The 19,407-nt window shown below is 43.1% G+C and overlaps 1 protein-coding gene across 4 annotated transcripts; it reads left to right on the forward strand.

Moving 5' to 3' along the window:
- The first annotated feature begins 293 nt into the window (after positions 1-293).
- Positions 294-17,997, forward strand: LOC118302293 (aminopeptidase N-like). Of its 4 annotated transcripts, XM_047331560.1 has the most exons (22): positions 294-421; positions 523-678; positions 7,466-8,193; positions 8,767-8,909; positions 9,098-9,237; positions 9,484-9,610; positions 10,938-11,092; positions 11,589-11,702; positions 11,817-11,960; positions 12,148-12,213; positions 12,459-12,524; positions 12,650-12,825; positions 13,000-13,076; positions 13,217-13,350; positions 14,296-14,351; positions 14,441-14,588; positions 14,681-14,772; positions 14,879-14,989; positions 15,185-15,352; positions 16,298-16,438; positions 16,907-16,988; positions 17,114-17,997. In XM_047331560.1, the coding sequence occupies exons 3-22, from the start codon at positions 7,598-7,600 to the stop codon at positions 17,264-17,266; spliced, it is 2,889 nt and encodes a 962-aa protein (XP_047187516.1). In that variant the 5' UTR covers positions 294-421; positions 523-678; positions 7,466-7,597; the 3' UTR covers positions 17,267-17,997. The 4 variants fall into 4 exon arrangements, with proteins under 4 accessions (XP_047187516.1, XP_047187517.1, XP_047187518.1 ...); XM_047331563.1 differs by lacking the exons at positions 294-421; positions 523-678 and adding an exon at positions 8,339-8,558 and having other exon boundaries at positions 8,069-8,193; XM_047331561.1 differs by lacking the exons at positions 294-421; positions 16,907-16,988; positions 17,114-17,997 and adding an exon at positions 15,585-15,682 and having other exon boundaries at positions 427-678; positions 16,298-16,434.
- Positions 17,998-19,407: the final 1,410 nt, after the last annotated feature.

Consider the following 19,407-nt stretch of genomic DNA (forward strand, 5'->3'; position numbering starts at 1 on the left):
GCAAATGTAAAATGCTGTGTATTTTCCAGCCAAGTCTCGATGTGCTGTGATAGGAGCTTGCCAACATCTGTTCGGAGATGTGACATAGTAATGTTGAACTTTTTTCTTTTTTCTTTTCCTGTAGTGTGTTTGTGTCTGATTGGCTGTATTGAGTGGTCTGATAGAATCCGAGTCAGACTGACATCTAAGCCATGCTGGTAGCTTCACCATAGAATCTTGTCGTATGTCTCCTTGTCAAAGACATTCATTGCCAAGAAATTAAATTATTGGAAGAAGAAAAATAAAAGTGGCTGTGCTTTGTGGTTCACAAACTCATTCACAGCGAACATTTTCCTCAGGTGCCTGCGAGCCTGCTGAGTCACCGTGGCCGTGGTCGGCCGGCATCACCAGATGGTCAGGACACGCTGTACCTCTGCGGAGCGTATGAATTCTCTCCTGTTCGACCGCAAGTCTAGTTGAGACAGCCACATTCTTTCGACCCTGCCTTCCCACAAATGAAGGGATTTTTTTTTCTCTCCCTAGAAATTGAGGAGATAGCTCTCACCACCTCCCACCTCCACTCTCACAGATGCAGAAAGTCAGTGTTGCACATCAGCCATGATCACTCCAGCTCAACTTGTGCGTCCCCTGCAGACTTACATCAGGACCTTCGTTGGAGATTCAGCTGCACAGGGTTTGGTATGTACTCTTTCGCCTGCTTGTCTTGTCGATCTATCCAACATGCTGCGTGCCACGTTACTCTTTCTGTTGCAAGTTGTGCTTTTAGCAATGTTCTCTATTCGCCTGTGCACATCTTTTACTGTTGGCATCTCCTTTTTGGCATCTTCTGCTGTTGCATAGTTGCACTGGTTCTTTAACAAGAAGGCTTTTCTGAATTGCTATAAAAAAAAAAGTTTTTATCCTTGACTGATCACAAATGGTGCATACATGCGGATTAGACATATCTACTGTGAAAAGCGTTTTTTGTGATGCAGCCTATGGAAAACAATAATCGAACAAGATGAAGCGGCCTCTAAAGCTAACAGAGTATCCAGCTTTCGCCTTTCTTTCTGCATTGTTCCTCCACTTTCAGTACCACCACTTTCCTTTGCAGTGAGAAGTTGACACGTGACAAGAAACTAACGGTAACGAGTAACAGTAAATATCACATGTGCAATGCAGATGTAAAATACTTGTTTTTTAAATGTACTGAAATCCCAGTTTTGGCTCTCATTTGTAAATATTCGCTGTCTGCTAATATCCAAGCTTAGGTTGCACTGGATGTAAACTCTAAAGTTCCTCCAACTTGGCTTCAGCTTCTCTGTTCAGTGTGTAGCTGAGACGTGAGACCACACAGCTGATGACAGGCTGCAGGTTCATGTGTAGCTACAATGATACAGTAGTGGATGCATTTATCTTCAGATAAGATTAACTTCCCTGATGCCATACAGGATATTTGATTGAAATATGATCGCAATACTTGAAAGAGAAGAGAACGATGATGTAAACAAAATAAGTGATATGGCTCTTTTGTTGCAACCCCCCCCCCCCCCAATATAAACATTCCCACTCATAGATTATTATCCCTCCCTCTGCTGGCATGGAGCAAGTGCTAAGGATTTGTTTGGCTTCCATTACCTCTTAACTTGGCCCAAACAGATATTTGGATGATTAGATGCATTTATCTAATGGACTGTGAGTACTTGATTGTGCTTCACTCTGAAAAAAAACCCAACAATTTTCTAACTTTTCATGACATCAATGACTTTTTGTGTGCAATCATTACAAAAGTACCGTAGTGGCTGAAAGAAAAGTGAAATGTGGAATGTCGAACTTTCCAAGACGAATAGACAAACTAGGAATCTTTTTGTTGAAGTAAAAGACAAGCCAGTGTGCAGGGGTGCTTTTGCTCCCAGTGGAAATGGCCAATCAATGGACAAATACTCTTAGATATAATCAACGCTCTTTACCGCAGACACAATGTTGTGGTAAATGGACTGCATTTATATAGCGCTTTTCTAGTCATATAGACCACTCAAAGCGCTTTACAGGAAAGTCACAGTCACCCATTCACACACATTCACAGAGCAAACTGTACCTCCTGAGCCACAGCCGCCCCTTATGAGGGCAAGTTTTGTGGCGAGTGAGCAAAAAGCTAAGAAGCTGAAACCTCATTCAAAAAGGAGGATTTGTAAAGGAGCCTTGTTGCTGCTGAAGAGCAAATAGCCATTTTTTTCTCTGGCCTGCAGAGCAACAACAGACATTACAGGCACCGCTGGTCATTTTTGTGTGTCCAAACCTGGAAACCAGCTGCAGGTGGTAATTTCTCAGTAATATATTACTGTAGTATAATTACTTTTCCCAGTAAATTGTAGTGTAAGGGATTACAATTTCCAAAATAGTCATTATATCACAGTTACTGATCCAAGTAATGCTGCATTACTTATTACTATATGATGACGTGTATGCGCGGCAGGTCACGTCGGCTACGAGCCAGAAAGCTAAGCGAAGGATAGAGGATGACAGAGATCTGGAGAAGCTCGTCACTGGGTATATCGTAGATGAGAGGTTTTGAGAAGCCTCTGCTAATGACATACAACCATTGTTTCACTAATGAACATTAGGACATGGCTTTATATGCCAGGGCAGAAATGACAGAACAAGAAGCTGGACACAATATCAGTTTTATGTTCTGTAAAACCACTAGATACTCATGCTGCTTTAATGACTGAATATCAAACCTGCAAAAGTAATATAGTAATATAATGAGTAATGTAACTAATTACTTTTAAAATCAAGTAATAAGTAATGTATTATAATTACTCCTAAGAAAGAGTAATAAGTAATAAGTAACTTACTTACTCTTCCTGAGTAACTTGCCCTACACTGCTCCTGAGGATCTCATTGTTCATAATAGGCGGTGAATCCTCCTCAGATTTAGACTCATTCAAGACTTCTTTGAGGCTCCCTTCCTTCGGATTGTGCCTAAATTGTGATTGACCTTTTTATTTGGCATGCTGGACTGCATCTAGATAAACAGTCTGAACTCCGCAACTGCTTCCGCCTCCATCTTTCGTCTGCGACCCTGGAGCGATCGTTGCCACGCCCTGGGATCCACAACACACACGTTCAAACATTCAGTGTTAGTGGTTGTATGGACTATATGGCAATGATAACATTTTCAGCATTGGCATAGTAGCTGCTCTTTTTAAACAGCCTATGTTGTTTCTATATGGCGATGGGTTTTTGGGGAGTAAAATAAACAGCCCAAGAAGACATAGAATTAAATAATAACTACTTTTTTACTGGGGTGGTTTGCTGTCCAGTCTGAAAAATGTAAACCCTCACCCATGCCTATAATGTATATAGTAGCAGTAGTTTAAAAAGTAACTGTTGTTCTTATTTGGCGTGTAAGCGTATACAGTGCATTACTACAGCATTGCCACTTCCTAAAGATAGATTTAAGACGTTGAGGGCACTGAATGGCGGAGACACAGACGTCTGAAGAGCATGTTTTGTATTACGGAGGGATCCCAGAATCTCATCGCTTGTGTGGTCTTCATCTGCAGATCATTAATCAGATCATTTCCAGATGCTGTGTACCTAGGGTGCGAGTTCACACACTCTGGAAGGGTCTTTTTCTGTGTAAAGAGGACCTCAGCCATGATGTATTTTCTTCAAATACATAAAGGAATGAGATGGGAGATAACCCTGATAAATTGTGCCCTGAAGGAGTTGTAAGCGGTTTGAATCCAATACACTTTTTGTCAAAAATCAGCAAATATTTTCTCCGGGGGTGTGTAAATTAAAAAAATAAATTGCGGACCACACAACACAACGCTCCACTGTGTGCAGTTTGTAAACATCGCTCCCCGACACCTTAAGAGACGCGCTGGCGACAGGCGCCACGACTCAGGGGGTTTTGGCCTTCGTGGTTTAGCGCGTCCTTCTCCCCCCACCCGAGGCTGTTTGGGTTTGAGCCCCGACCAGTGCGGTCAAATCATCAACAGCAACGGAGAAACAGTCTTTCTCCCAAATCACTCACTGCCCCTTTTAACACTGCGGCACCTTAATTTGCTCCGTGGAACAATTTGCATGTTGATTTACTCGTTTGATCGTCTCCTTTATGACCTAATTAAGTACCATGCTGAAATACCAAGATTTAAAGTGGTTATGTTAGGAATTAGTTTACATAAGCAAAATCTGTCTCACATACCACAAGGAGAATATTCTCTATGCAATTAAAGTCTACAAAAATAACTTTCTTGAAAAAGTATGGTTTTAGACTGGGAGTATCTCATGTAGTAGAGTTGAATACCAGAGGTGAGCCGAGGTAAACTTGTGTTCCAAGTTTAGGGTCCGGTAACAAATGAAATCTCATTGTTAACTGAATAACCTCCCCAATAATTTTAGTTTAAAAAAAAAAATCTGAATTGATTTCAGTGTACTTTTTTCTTTCATGATGTAGACATTTCAGGCCTCCGGGATGCAAACTATATTTGGGCACTAGAGATTTTTATCTCTAACATACATCATCTTGTGATGCACCTGGACACGTCAACAGTGATGTTTCCTTGGGCGATTTGCTTGTTTCGGGTCTTTCAGTATCAGTCACCCTTGCCCGGTTGCGGTCTGGCCCTGGTTTGTGTCCATGTAGCGCTACCCCCACCCCGAAACAACTCCTGCAGCCTTGGTGCTCAATTTGATGGCCCCTTGTCTACTGGCGCCTGTGATGCCCAGCATATTGTAGACCGTTGCAAAAGAACTTCCCTGCGAACAATTTGAACCTTTGCCAGTGGTTTCTTCAGCTCTCTTCCACGAGCTCAGAATACTTAGCTCCCCCTCTTCCGATGACATTCCTCCTTGTCTTCCTTCCAGGGAACGGTATGTCCTAAGAGAATGAGCCTTGGAGACTTCCGAGATCAGCACCGTGTCTAGCCTCAGTGTGATGGCGGCCGCCTTTTTCCGGCAACTCCCCAGGTCGCCTTTCAGCTCTCGGTCTCGTGCTGTTGCCAGCAGGCCAGAGGAGGTGGTCCTGGCAGCTTAGGTTGGCTTCTCCCCCCAGCCCTGACTTAAGCAATATTCTTTTTCACTTGGCGAAAGGCAACTGCGTTGGCTGATCCCACTGCAGATCATGTCCACTTTGGCCTTCAGGACTGGGTTGGCTCCAGCTTTCATACAGCGGCAGGCTAAGGATGTGCCCCAGGGGTTCCTTTCTGGTTGGATAGGTTTGGTAGAACATCATAGACAACCTGGATGAAGAATTCAATTTGATGGGATTGATAAATGTATTTTTTATTGACTTTCTGAGTGTCAGGGCAATATGTCCGTTTTAAATATTGCTTATCAATGTGTCAGTTAACCAGTTTGTTCTATGATGCAAACATGGTCTGTTTCCTCCCAGGGCATTCTCAGATGAAACTCATCCAGATATGAGTTCATTTTAAAGTGAAATGAAAGATATTGCTTCTAGGAACTAAACTATGAAATTAAATATTTAGTTGGAAAGACCAATAATAAGAAAGGAAAATAAATCAATAATACTAAAATTATAACCCCCTAGCACAAGAAAAGAAAAAGCAATAACAGCAGGGGCTTCATATTCGAGATCCATCTTGATCCCTCAATATGCTGAGGCACTGCAGTAAAAAGCAAACAGACAAACAATCCATGTACGAAAAAAGATATTAACAAATCTAATAAGCATAATTTTCTTGGAGTGAGAGCACATTCCCCAAACTGAGTAAGCATCTTTCTGCCCAATAACTGTTTGTATTCAGTTACTCGCAGAAATGTATTTGTATTACTTTGTATTAGTTATCCATTTTATGGTTGAGATTGAGATTGTATGCTACAGCCAGCTGCTTGTTTGCTTAGTTAAACATGTAAGAATAGAGACCAGGGAAAACATATCCTGATGTGGAAATATCCTCACCGGCAAGCTGGAGTCATCATCATTAGGGTTGCCGGGCAACCGCTGGGGACAGTGTGCAATCAAGAAATATTCCCACGTATACACGCACGCAGTGCGACCACAAATGGATGTTGTCATGCTTACACGTGGTTTTGGAACACGTTAACAAATGTGATGTCGGAATACTTTAATACTAATGATGATGGACTATCTCCAGTGTCTGTTTAATGACACCATTTCTGGAAAAGTGTAAACACAACTCACTGTTTTACACTCACATGGCAGATTATATCACCATTTTAGTAAAACACTGAACACATACATTGCAACACAATTTTTCCAATTTGCTTTCCACATTGACTCATGTAAAGGTCCTCAAGATAATGATAGATGGGCACAAATGTTAACCCCTTATTTGTATTTATAGTGTGTCCTGTTCAGAATACACATTCATACTTGAATTGTAATTACAGTACTACATCAGTGAAAAAGCTGCAGAAACTGCAAAACTACGGCAAACTGGTATGCCCTGCACACGGACAAAGCACATCGGTGTTTCATTTACACTTTCATTGCGCAGTCGGTGCCTTGTTTGGTGATGGTTTGAGTGAACTGTATTAAATCAACACTATTTTAAAAAAAAAAGGGTTTGGGGAGTTTTGCAAGAGAGGTTTGCTAAGAGATTCATAATGTTTAGCTGGTTTTGTGTGCGATTTTGTGGTTAGTGTTTAGAACAGCCTGGTTGCGGGAACAGCAACCAGGCTGTTCCCGCCTGGTTGCAGCCTTGGCCAGACACATATCTTGCGCAATTCTGTACACTCACTGGTTAAACTTTAACAGCCTCGCTCAGTACACTCATGAACAGATTTTAAGAAAATGGGTATAATGATGCAGTGGGAAAAAAATGTGAAAAGGGCCATTGTCCCAAGTTTATGGGAATAGGACTGATTTTGGCCACACACGCACACACACACACACACACACACACACACACACACACACACACACACACACACCCACCCCTCTTGGGTCCCGTTCGGTAAATCCATCCATGGGTACATTATGACATGACCAGCAGTTTATGGTGGCTAAAGTTAGCAGTCTTTAACTAGATATTGCTCAGGATCGATCAGCTTACATTTGTCAGTTCGCTGACTTTTGTCACCATATTTTCTTTCATCCATATTAGTTCCATATATCTTCAGTGATTTGTCATTAGAAGTGATCTTCGTTAGTCTGCCTTCGCTTTCCTTTGTTTGTTTTGTTAACTCGTTTGGATTGCTAAACCTGCACGCCGTTATATTTCACTTACATCATATTATTGGCATTTGTTACCTTTAAGCACCCACACTGTTCTTTTCTTCACAATCCAGTCTACTGCCAGCAAAAATATGAAGAAATAACCGCCAACTGCTTTCCCATATAAGAATTAAACGCTGTTAAATCATTTTGTAGATGTCATGCCAGTTTTGGACAACACAGATTGTGCACTATTACTTGATATTCATGGTTCTGAGAACTGCTGAGTTGCAAACAAAATGACCATGGTAATCTGTTTCCATCTCTCCTTAGGTGTTATGAAAATGCTTTTTTTTTGGCCATGTTAATAGTTCAACAATTTACAGAGGAGGGAAGAGACCTGCCGCGCTGCACAAACACAGACTGAGACCTGTCGCAGTCCCGCTCTGACCACCTGAATCCGACATGGGGAAAGTCTACTACGTCAGTAAAAATGTGGGCCTTGCGCTGCTCGTACTGGCGGCCATTGCTTTGGCCACGATCGTAGCTCTGTCCATTGCCTACCACAAGGAAAGAGCCAAGAATCGAAGCAGGCCTGGAGACGGAGGGCCAGATAGCACAAGCATGCCGACACCCTCTACTACCCCCCTCACCTCGAAGGATCCCTGGGACCACTATAGACTTCCACAGTCGCTTGTTCCCGTCTCTTACAATGTGACCCTGTGGCCCCGGCTGGAGCCCAATGCAGACGACCTGTACATCTTCACTGGACATTCAGCGGTGGTCTTCAGATGTGTGAAGGAAACGGACCTCATCATCATCCACTCCCGCAGGCTCAATCTCACCGGGAACCATGCCAAACTGCGTTGCCTGGGTGCAGTCACCGCGCCCGCCATACTGAAGTCTTGGTTTGTGGTGAAGACGGAGTTTCTGGTTCTTCAGCTGCGCAGCAGACTAGCTGTGGGAGCGAACTGCGCTCTTCACACTGAGTTTCAGGGAGAGCTGGCAGACGACCTGGAAGGCTTCTACAGGAGTGAATACGTTGAGGATGGGGTGAAGAAGTAAGCAAAGCATAATGCACCCTCTTTCTTTCCTCGACAGTGAGCCTTAATGGACTACATGCACTAGGCTTTGTGACATACTTCCGTTTCAAAATAATGCTGCTTGTCTGTTTCCGGTCTGTTCACCGTTACTGTCTTTACTCAGTACTTCTTTCAGAGTCTACGCAGGAAAATGTCCAAAATGGGACATTTTCAAAAGCAGATGAAGAAGTACTCAAGAGCACTGCTGTGTCCCACTTTGTTCGGCGTCATCGAAATTTAACGGCCTTCTAATTTTTCACGGGTTTCCGACCTGTCCCAACCCGAGAAGACGACGGCTGATAAACATACATCGGGATCATTTCTCCGTCAACTCTCACACGAAGGTCAGCAGCAGACACTTCGTTACAGATCAGCCAACGAAACAGAGCCATTGTTGAACCGGACCGGAAACAGTTGAGCAGTACTAGGTAGAACCCGGACATGGTTGTGCCAGTAGCCCATTGTCACGCCTCCAGCGTTCCTCTTGGTGGGACTGTGGAGTAATTCACTCGGTTGATGTATATTTTGTTTTAATGTTTAATTGACTTGCAGAGTCGTGGCCACCTCGCAGATGCAAGCGACATATGCCAGGAAAACCTTCCCTTGCTTCGACGAGCCAGCCATGAAAGCGGTCTTCAACGTCACCATCATCCACAGCCGAGGCACCGTGGCGCTGTCCAACGGCAGGGAAATTGGTTCGTTTTAAGAAGTGCAAAAATCTTTCAGGTCCTTTCAGGGACCACAAGTGACTTTTAGAGCAAGTGTCAGGAACATGCATGTTTTAAATAATGTGTGACACAGTTTCACTGTAAGTAATGATTAACATGGACAGCAGACACTGTTAACAGAGTGTCAAGGTCTGACTCCTCCTCTCCCCGTACAGATGCTGCAGACTCTGTCATTGATGGCGTTCCGGTCAAAATAACTACATTTGAGCCCACGGAGAGAATGTCCTCGTACCTGTTGGCGTTTATCGTCAGTGACTTTGTCAGCATTCAGTCAAACCAAAACAACAAGTTGTTGGTGAGAAAAATTTGCATTTGTATATCATAGTTGTTCATAGTTGTAGGTGAGATGTGTTCATGTAGGTGTAAATGTACTTTGTAATATTACTGTAGACCCCAAAAAACAGTGTTTCTGAGATAAGGGTCAGAGGTCAAGTCATCCATCTAACTTTATCTTCCCGTGAATGCTGAAATAATTAACAGCCTTAGGAGATGTCCCCTTTTCTTTAAAAATCCATTGTTGTGGCTCTCAAAATCTTTGCAGATCCGGATCTGGGCTCGGATGAAAGCCATAGGCGAGAGACAGGGTGACTACGCTCTCAACGTAACAGGGCCGATCCTGCAGTTCTATGAGCGCTACTACAATGCAACATACCCACTGTCCAAGTCAGGTGGGCCGGCTCGGTATCAACATGCTGCGGCAATGCATGCCAGCGTGCTAACATTTTCTTATGAGCGCTGAACACAGAGTACACTCGAGGCCTTGCGGCATTGCACAAAAATCTGTGCCCCACACAATGCCGCCCCCTTTCCCTTTTATTACAGTCCATGTCATGCCTCTACCAATAGATGAACTGACAAGAAAACACGTATATATTTGGAGATTATTACGGTATTCTTTAATTTCAAAGAGTGGTATTAAATTACATTTTTTTCTTGATTTTAAAGGAGACATATTATGCTAATTTTCATTTGGGGTATTACTTGAAAAGGGTTTACATGCTCTAATGTTAACACATCAGTTTCCTCAGACTGTCCATTCCTGCAGCTGCTCTTTTCAGTCCAATCTGTTGTGATTGGTCAACCGCTTCCAGCACATGTAAGGGGTGCGGTCCAAATGACCTTCCTATCTACTATTCCTATTTGCTATTCCTTGACCTCAGTGAAAACGTCATGAGGTCAAGGAAAGGTGTAAAGGAGGACTCATTGGACTTAGGAGAAAGCCGACAGTGCTGCTTATAAAATCTGACTGGACTTTCACTATACGACGTCATCACGCAACGGCGGATGTTGTTGACGTGCATCTGCCGTGGTGAAACTACAAATTTTCGAAGATGAACTACAAAAAACGCAGCAGCTCCGTCAGCATGTTTCAGTGTGTTTTACCACCGTGTGACATCACATGTAAATGATTCATATGTAACAGTAACTTACATGATGACGTGCGCCTCTTCTGGGTCATATTCATACTCTTCTACTTCTTCTACTTCTGCTTCTGATTGAATCGTTTATGTCCGTGCATGGCGCGTCATGTTAAATATCGCTGCCGTAGTGAATTGTGGGGCATCTATATCTCCTTTACTTTCGAATAGGAAAGTCCAGTGTACTCTATGCTAAAGGAGATAGGAAAGGAAGCATTGAAGCTCCTTTCCTTTGCATTTAGAGAATCCGAACAGCTCTCATCATGCAGGAGCATTTCTGTCGGGAGAGGAGCTCCCTTTTACATACACAAAAAAAAATATATAACACACTAGAGGAAAGGGACAAACTAAAAAAAAAGCATAATATGTCTCCTTTAATTAGTGCTGGAGAAAAGATGACTGTGTTTTATTACAGTATTTTATTACAAAAGACACTAAACTAATTGCTCGGTGAGCCATCCGCTTCATTCAAAAGGAAATGGATCCTGTCGAGGTGTGTAATTGTCACGGCTTTGGCGGTCCGTTTCTAACACATTCAATTTGTCTTTGAAATGTCTGATGTGCTGGTTCTCTCTAGATCAGATAGCTCTGCCCGACTTCAATGCTGGGGCAATGGAGAACTGGGGTCTGGTCACATACAGGGAGACGGCCCTGCTCTATGACCCCGTCATGTCCTCCACTGGAAACAAAGAGAGGGTTACAACCGTCATCGCCCATGAACTTGCACACATGGTAGGCCATAACGTTTCTGATTCAAATGCTTGTAATCACTTAAATCCCAGTTTTAGTAAGCAGGAGAAAGTGAGTTAAAACAGAGGGATGTGATCAGAGCATCCATTTGGTGCAAATTCAATCTCAGCTAAGTCTTCCTCCACTCTAGTGACCAATACCATAATGTTGTAAAACTTAATTCTAAAGTACTCAACCTCCCTACAGAAGATGACAGATCATTACCTGGGGGACAAATTAACCCTGCTCTGCTTTAGTTGTGTTATAAATCCTGCCATCAAAAGGGTTGTGAGATTTTGTGGTCGGGAATCTTCTGAAGCTCCCCTGATTCGGGTTTTTATATTTCTTGTAATGGCAGTTTAGTGGTAATTCCCAAACATTGGCACTGTTGGCAATGTTGTTTTTAGAAACATCAGTTTCCAGAGATTGTGCAATGGTTAAGTGAGTGGTTACTGTGTACTTTGACTCTCTATCTCCTCACGCTCGATGTTTCTTTTAGTGGTTTGGCAACTTGGTGACACTGCGATGGTGGAATGACCTGTGGTTGAACGAGGGCTTTGCATCATATGTGGAATACCTGGGTGCCGACCACGCCGAGCCCACCTGGAACATGGTACGAGGCGTGCACTCACAGACAGGGAACATTGTGTTTCTCAGATCAACAGCCTCTTACAGATATACTTTGGTTGAAAAAGCCGTGCTCACTCACCTCCCTGCCTTGCCTCAGAAAGATCAGATCATCCTAAATGAAGTGCACAATGTGTTTGCTGTGGACGCCCTGGCCTCCTCTCACCCACTGACACGCCGAGAAGAGGAAGTCAACGACCCTGCGCAGATCAGCGAGATGTTTAACACCATTTCCTACAGCAAGGTCTGCTCCTCTAATGGAAATTCATACAGTGTCTGATGCGGGATCTTATACAGACGTAAAGGATTTATTACAATTTTGCCACGCCATTCTGTCCTCAATAGGGAGCCTCTGCCGTGGAAATTCTCCAACTTTTTAGGCTGTTTAATGTGATCTATTCTAAAAAGTTTTCTGTGTGTGTTGTTTTCAGGGAGCGGCCGTTGTCAGGATGTTGTCAGAGTTTCTCACAGAGCCTGTGTTTGCCAGAGGACTCAGTGTGAGAATCAACCCTATCACATAATCTTATCACTTAATGACAACTGTGACTATGTGTGTGTGGGTGTGCGCTTATGTCTCTGTGTGCGCTTGTGTGTGTGTGTGTGTGTGTGTGTGTGTGTGTGCGTGTGTACGTGTACATTGTGTCGGTGTGTGAGTATCCCACAAAATTACTCATGATTCACTTTACACTCAAGATTTGTGTGAATAGCTGACTAGCTGTTCCTCAATTTTTTCTCTCCGCAGTCTTACCTGAACACATTTGCCTTCAGCAACACAGTGTACACAGACCTGTGGGACCATCTCCAAAGGGTCTGTTCTACAAAAAAACCAAAAAAACCCCCAGCAATGTTGTGCTTAATTTTACTTGGCAATGTCTCGTGTCCATAGGCGTGAGTGTGTCTTCTGAATTCTTGCTGTCCTCTGTTTATTCTCAGGCAGTTGAAAACACACCAGGTATTCATATTCCACACACTGTCCATGACATCATGAACCGCTGGACTCTCCAGATGGGCTTCCCAGTGGTCACCATCGACACCCGGACAGGTAGTGTCACTCAGAGACACTTCCTGTTGGATTCAGACTCTGTAGTGGAAAGGCCCTCTCAGTTCAAGTAGGAATCAGTTTTACCTTATCCTGTAAGTTCCATGTAGGCGATAAATGATAAGACTGGTTATTGAAAGCATTTTCCTGCCTTGTTGCTATCCCTAAAGCCATGCCACTAAGCATGTCCAAGAAGCATAATTCTTTCGCACATGTCATTGTCTTTATCCATGTTTCTGTCCAGTTACACATGGTTTGTCCCTATTAAATGGATGAAGACAGGCGTGGAGCAGCAACAGTACTGGCTCCTTCAGAAGACAGGTACTACCAGACTGACGCCCTTTTGTTCTTCCACAGTTGACCTCAACATCCTGCCAGATTGGTGGTCTGAGTAACTGGTCACAGTGTCATGGGAATATTTTTGAATCTTTAGCCTCTCTGTCTTTTACTTTGTTGACCAGACACCAACAGTCTGATGCGAGTGTCAGGACATGACTGGGTGCTGGCAAACACAAACGTGTCTGGATACTTCAGGGTAAACTACGATCTTGACAACTGGGGCCGTCTCGTCTCCTTGCTCAACTCCAACCATCAGGTGAGTCACATGTTCATTTGAATTGTCTGGAGACAATGCAGTGATGGATTTGGTCGCGCTTTAAGTCCATTCTAGGCCCTCTTGTATTACACATCTACTGTACATGCCCTCCCTTGATCAGATTATGGAGTATCATAACCTATTTGACCATAATTATGCCAATGACACACCAGTCTACATAACAACATCACCAAGTGTCTACGGTCCCCTATACATGCTGAAAAGGTGCATTGAACAAATCAATGGGGGAATAAACTGAAATAATTGTTTTGGCCTCGAAAGAAGGAAGATTAAAAGTCAGTGCTGACCGTGAATTAAACTACAAACTAAAAGGCTGCAAACCAAACCATGAATCATCGTGTCACGTAAAAATAATTACAGCCACAAAAAGATAATTACAAAATCACAAACGTAAGGAATTCTGAAAATGCAGAAAAGAATAGTTATTTTTATTTTATTTTTTCAGCAGACTTGACTAATGTAACAATGTCTTGGGAAAACTGTGGCAGAAGGAAACAGGAGTTGATAAAAAGGCAAAATGCAGACGGAACTGCAAACAGGTACGATAGGCTCGAGAGTGACTAACTGTGGGAACAGAGTCTACAATCCGGCGAGGTCTGGAAGGCTGAGCTGGGTTTTGGTATAGAGCAGATGATTAGGTTATTGGTGGAAGCTGTGGAGGCACACACACACACACACACACACACACACACACACACACACACACACACACACACACACACATTTGTATAAAATTATGAACAAATTATTTCCTGAAAGAAATTACAATATATCAGATGATTTTTAAGCCCGGAATTCTGTCTGTATTTCCACTATCATATGTTTAAAAGAAGAATTAAGTTCATTTTCAGACATTTATATTTTTTTTGTATAAGGGCAGTGGCCGGGCATGCATATACTTATTTTTTGTGTCATTTCTTTTAGGCCCTATCAATCATCAACAGAGCACAGATCATAGACGATGCATTCAATCTAGCAAGGTAAAGAAAGAAAAAGTTTTTAAAGAGCGAAAACACTTCCGACATTGTGTGTCTGCAAAGCATGCGAACGATTGTAATCCTTTTTGCAGAGCCAAAATAATAAGTACAACATTAGCCCTGACAACAACCAAATACCTGTCCAAGGAGAGAGACTACATCCCTTGGGAGTCAGCTTTGAGAAACCTCAACTACTACATCCTCATGTTTGACCGCACTGAGGTCTATGGCGCTTTACAGGTTTGTACCGCTTTACTATGAATAATGATTCAAATATTAAACGTGTGTAAATGCAGTGTGTAAATGACTGGATATTGTTGATATATTTTCAGGCATACCTCAGGAAGCAAATACAACCACTCTTTGAGCACTTCAAGTCAATTACAGCTGACTGGACCAAAGTGCCAACAGGCCACACTGACCAGTAAGTCTTACACAAAGAGCTAATGACTTCACTTTTGGTGGAATCATTTTACATATTAGATATCATTGTTCCATTGCATTTTTTTCACAATTATTTTCCTTCACAGGTATAATCAGATCAATGCCATTGGCATAGCCTGCAGTATGGGTGTGGGCAGCTGCAGAGAGTTGATCAAAAGCTGGTACAGACAGTGGATGGCAAATCCAAGCCACAACCCGTGAGTACAGAGCAGCTTAAATCAAAATTACCTCATCTTTTTTACATATAAATGTCACACAAACTTGACTGCTGTCTGTTTTATGTACATCAATTCCAGTTGAGCAGTGTAATAGCCAGCTCTGCAAATGTAGCAATGTACCAACTAAAGTATTCATTTTCTGATCTGCGTCATCTTCTCCTCGACGTTGACCAGGATCCATCCCAACTTGAAAAGCACAGTTTACTGCAGCGCCATAGCTTTCGGCGGCGCGGAGGAGTGGGACTTCGCCTGGACAATGTTCAAGAACGCCACTCTGGCTTCTGAAGCGTCCAGGCTGAGGTCAGCCATGGCCTGCACCAAAAAACCATGGCTTTTGAACAGGTTTGTGCATGGTTCACATACTGTTGTGGATGACACACGTGTTCTTTCCCGATGAACAGAGAATTTTCTCTGGACCACTCATTTCAGCCATTTCCTATTCTCTTCAAAAACACTCACATGGTGAGGATCACAAATCTGGTTTCAACACAAGACAACCACCCTTGGACAAGTTTCACCTGGGGTCCATCCGTAGAATGTTTTAGAGTGAGACGATAGCTGTGTCCCAATTCAGGGGCCTCACCTTTCGGCCGTCTGTGAAGGCCACGAAGACCAAACCGAAATGAGACGATCTGATCTACGGAGGATCGGTGAAGTCATAAAGCCAGTGAAGTAACTCCCTAATATCAGACATTTCCGATAAGTGTATTGATTTGAGTGAAGTGTTTGTGTTTGTGTTTGTGTGTGTGTGTGTGTGTGCAGAGATTAGTGTTGGACAAATAATGGGGTGGGGGGTTTTCTCATGTAGGCTACTTTAAATGCCTTTGGGGTGCCGATCAAAAATCTAGCCTAGAGCGCCAACATTGGCAGGGCCGGCACTGTGTGTGTGTGTGTGTGTGTGTGTGTGTGTGTGTGTGTGTGTGTGTGTGTGTGTGTGTGTGTGTGTGTGTGTGTGTGTGTGTGTGTGTGTGTGTGTGTGTGTGTGTGTGTGTGTGTGTGTGTGTGTGTGTGTGTGTGTGTGTGTGTGTGTGTGTGTCTTGTGTGGGTGACAACTGATCAATCTCGTAAAGCACCGACCACTCTCCACCTGACTCAACATTGCTTAGAGCAAATTTGCATCGGCTCACAACTTGCAACGCTTCTCTTTGTTGTGCCTTTGTCTGAACAAACCGTTACAGTAAAGCTAAGTTGACGTTTACTATTTTAAGATTGTAGTTCATTTTTTCTTCTGAAATAAGTTCATTGAAATTGTGTCTTTGAAAGTCTTTGTTTGTTTGGTTGAGCCAGGTATCTGGAGTACACCCTGGACCCAACCAAGATCCGCAAGCAGGACGCCACCTCCACCATCCAGACCATCTCAGGCAATGTTGTGGGAATGCCTCTGGCCTGGAACTTCATCAGAGCAAAATGGAGTTACATATTTCACCAGTGAGTGCCCGTTCCTCAGAGCAGGTTGTTGGAAAAACAGTCAGCAATCTCAAGAAATCACCCACGAACAGAAAAACTACTTGATACAGGCTGTCCACAGCAGCTCTTAGCTGAGTCAAAAATGCTGAGAATTTCAATGTAGATATGTAACTTCTCCAAAATGCACATGTTGCTCTATGTTTCTTGATTACTCATCGAGAGTGCTGATCATTTCTCCGATGTCAAGCCCCAGATGACGAGTGAGCTTATCATGAATCACAAAAAATAAATCACGAGGCCTTGACAATGAAGCATTGCTAACCATATTTTAAGAGGTGACAAGGTTGTATCTGCACAGTTTCCTTTTTACATGAATTATTTGTTCCCCCCAGAAAGATGTTTACCAGGGGCGAACAGCAAAATGTGTAAGTTCATTTTGCTGATGGCCATCATTTCAAAACTCCTTCTTCGTCTTTCTTTATGTTTTAGGTATGGAAGAGGATCCTTTTCCTTCTCTAATCTTGTAGGCGGAATCACAAGAAGATTCTCCACAGAGTTTGAGCTGCAGGAGGTTTGTAGCCCACACGACCGCACTGAAAGACACTGCACTTCGCTGTGGATATTTAGACCCAAAGTAAAGTTGTGTTCAAATGCAGAAAGTCCTCTCTTTGTTTTTCTCTCCGTGTCCTTCTTCAGCTGAAGAAATTTAAAGAAGACAACCTTCGAGTGGGTTTCGGCTCGGCCACCTTGGTCCTGGAGCAGGCCATAGAGAAGACCACGGCCAACATCAAATGGGTGACAGAGAACAAAGCCCATGTGCTGCAGTGGTTGACTGACGAGTCCACATGAGAACACTTGAGAGGTTCACAGTTTTTTCTTTTTGTATTTACTGTCAGGTACAATCAGTACAATCATCAGGAACAACAAGTGACCAGTCCCCTCTTCTCGGTGACAAAGACAACTGGTGTGACATTACATCAGTGAACAACCGCTTCACTGTAACGGAGCAGGCAGTTGACTATGTTTCATTGTGTGTATCACGACAAAATGAATATTTTGAACTCTTAACCCTCAGAAATGCATTCATTGGTACCTTTTTTCTCCTCCTCATGCTTTACTTTATAATTTGCTTTATACAACAATGTGTGCTATTCATTTAAACCATTACTGTGGTGAGCCATAACTCCCTTGTGTAGAACACCAGAGCAGCTTTCAAGTGACTGAAACCTGTGACTGTGATGGGGATTATTATGGGGCCAGTATTGTAGCAATATTATTTGTTACAAACACACGTGTCTGTGTTTGCTACAAATATTGGCCCCAGACATTATTAACCACCTTACAATGCAGATGACATACTTCACTTCAAAGTGCCTGCGTTATGAATAAAGTTCGCGTCTGAAGGCTGCAAATATTTATTTGCTCAATCGTTTTTTTCCCCCAACTCTGGTAAATAGCACATTTCCCGTCATATCTCAGAACCGTGTCTCTTTACGCTGAGAATTATTTTGCACCTCAGTGGATGGGATAGGGAGTTGTTGTGAAAAGTGATCTTATTGAATAAAGTAGCCCGATTTCAATGAGGTGTGTTGTGTTTTTTGAAACAAATCGATCTTGAATCATCGCACTGACAAAAGCTATTGTTTCATTTGAACTGTACTTCTAAAAGGTTAATTTAGCATCCACCCGTCATTGATACCCACTCATAGTACAATGCTCTGTCTATCAGCCAAATGTTAGTGAGGCATTTTAACCTAGCCTATTTTTAAAGAGTGGATTTGCCCCAGTGTCCAGTATGAGTGCAGTCTTCTACACTGAGCACCTGGAGGTTGAATATCGTGCTGCCGGAAACAGTATCTCATAGGTCATATCATGAGTGGGAACATTTTGCAGAGTTCATGACTCTGCTCTCCCCAGCTGGATGGTCCCAATTGGTACCCCCCCCCCCCCCCCCCCCACCTGCATGGCTGCAGAGAATAGCAAGCACGTTTTGAACAAATGCAGCAACACCAAAAGGAAATATACAGGATTTCAACATTTTAAAACATTTTTTTCTTTTCGAAAAAAGGGGAAGTGAAACATCAGATTTTGAAATACTCCATGTCTCTCCGTGCTTTTCCATGGACAACAGCGATTCCCTGGTCCCTCTGGGATGGGACCAGAGGCTCGTGAGGTGTGTTCACTGTCTGTAGACAAAATTAAAGGTTATAATCTACGACATAGTTTCTGACTGTGGCATGATTGCAGTACAGCCCTCCCCTTCAGTGCAGAGGAGCAAGGTTTGTGCAGGGAAGAATCTTTCCAGCCCATTTGCTTTGACAGTTCAAGGCGAACAAATGAGCCGATATAATGTGGACAGAACTTTTATGACCTGCACTAACTGGTATTTCTGCTTAGGCTTGAAGATTTGCATAGAGTTTAAAAGATATTTGTTTATTGGGCAGCCACAGACTAGTGACAGGAGCTACCACGTTTGAAAGGTGATGCATCCGGTGTTTTGGGGGGCTTTATGCCGTGTGTGGCTCTTTCATTTTGCATCATACCATCCCTTCATAATTTTAGCAAGAGTCTGGAATGATGCACAGTTGACGTCGTTGGAGGCAACTGTCTTAGATGAGCACAGAGCATTCGCCACGGAGTGGGAGAACACATTTTTGTTCCACTTGCCGGTAAATCTTTCTGACCGACGCGTTACTCTCCAGTTGCATTTCAGGGCTTCAAATGTGGAGCGCCATTTCACTCCACTGTATTCGAACATTTGAAATGTCAGTCAGAAAAGCAGATCCGGTTTGTTCCGCCCGAGGCCTGTGGCCATCGTTTCTCCAGAAAAAAGGGAGAACGATTTGATAAACCTCCAGGTTTGAGGTTTAATAGCAGTACACCTTAGGACAAGACACAACAAGTTTAAGACGCGCTGCGGCGTGAGATTTGACATTATGATTCGAGGACTGTGCATTATCCTGCCGTGTCATTTGCTCAACCTGGATCTA

The sequence above is a fragment of the Scophthalmus maximus genome, chromosome 4, assembly GCF_022379125.1.
Source record: "Scophthalmus maximus strain ysfricsl-2021 chromosome 4, ASM2237912v1, whole genome shotgun sequence".
Lineage (NCBI taxonomy): Eukaryota > Metazoa > Chordata > Actinopteri > Pleuronectiformes > Scophthalmidae > Scophthalmus > Scophthalmus maximus.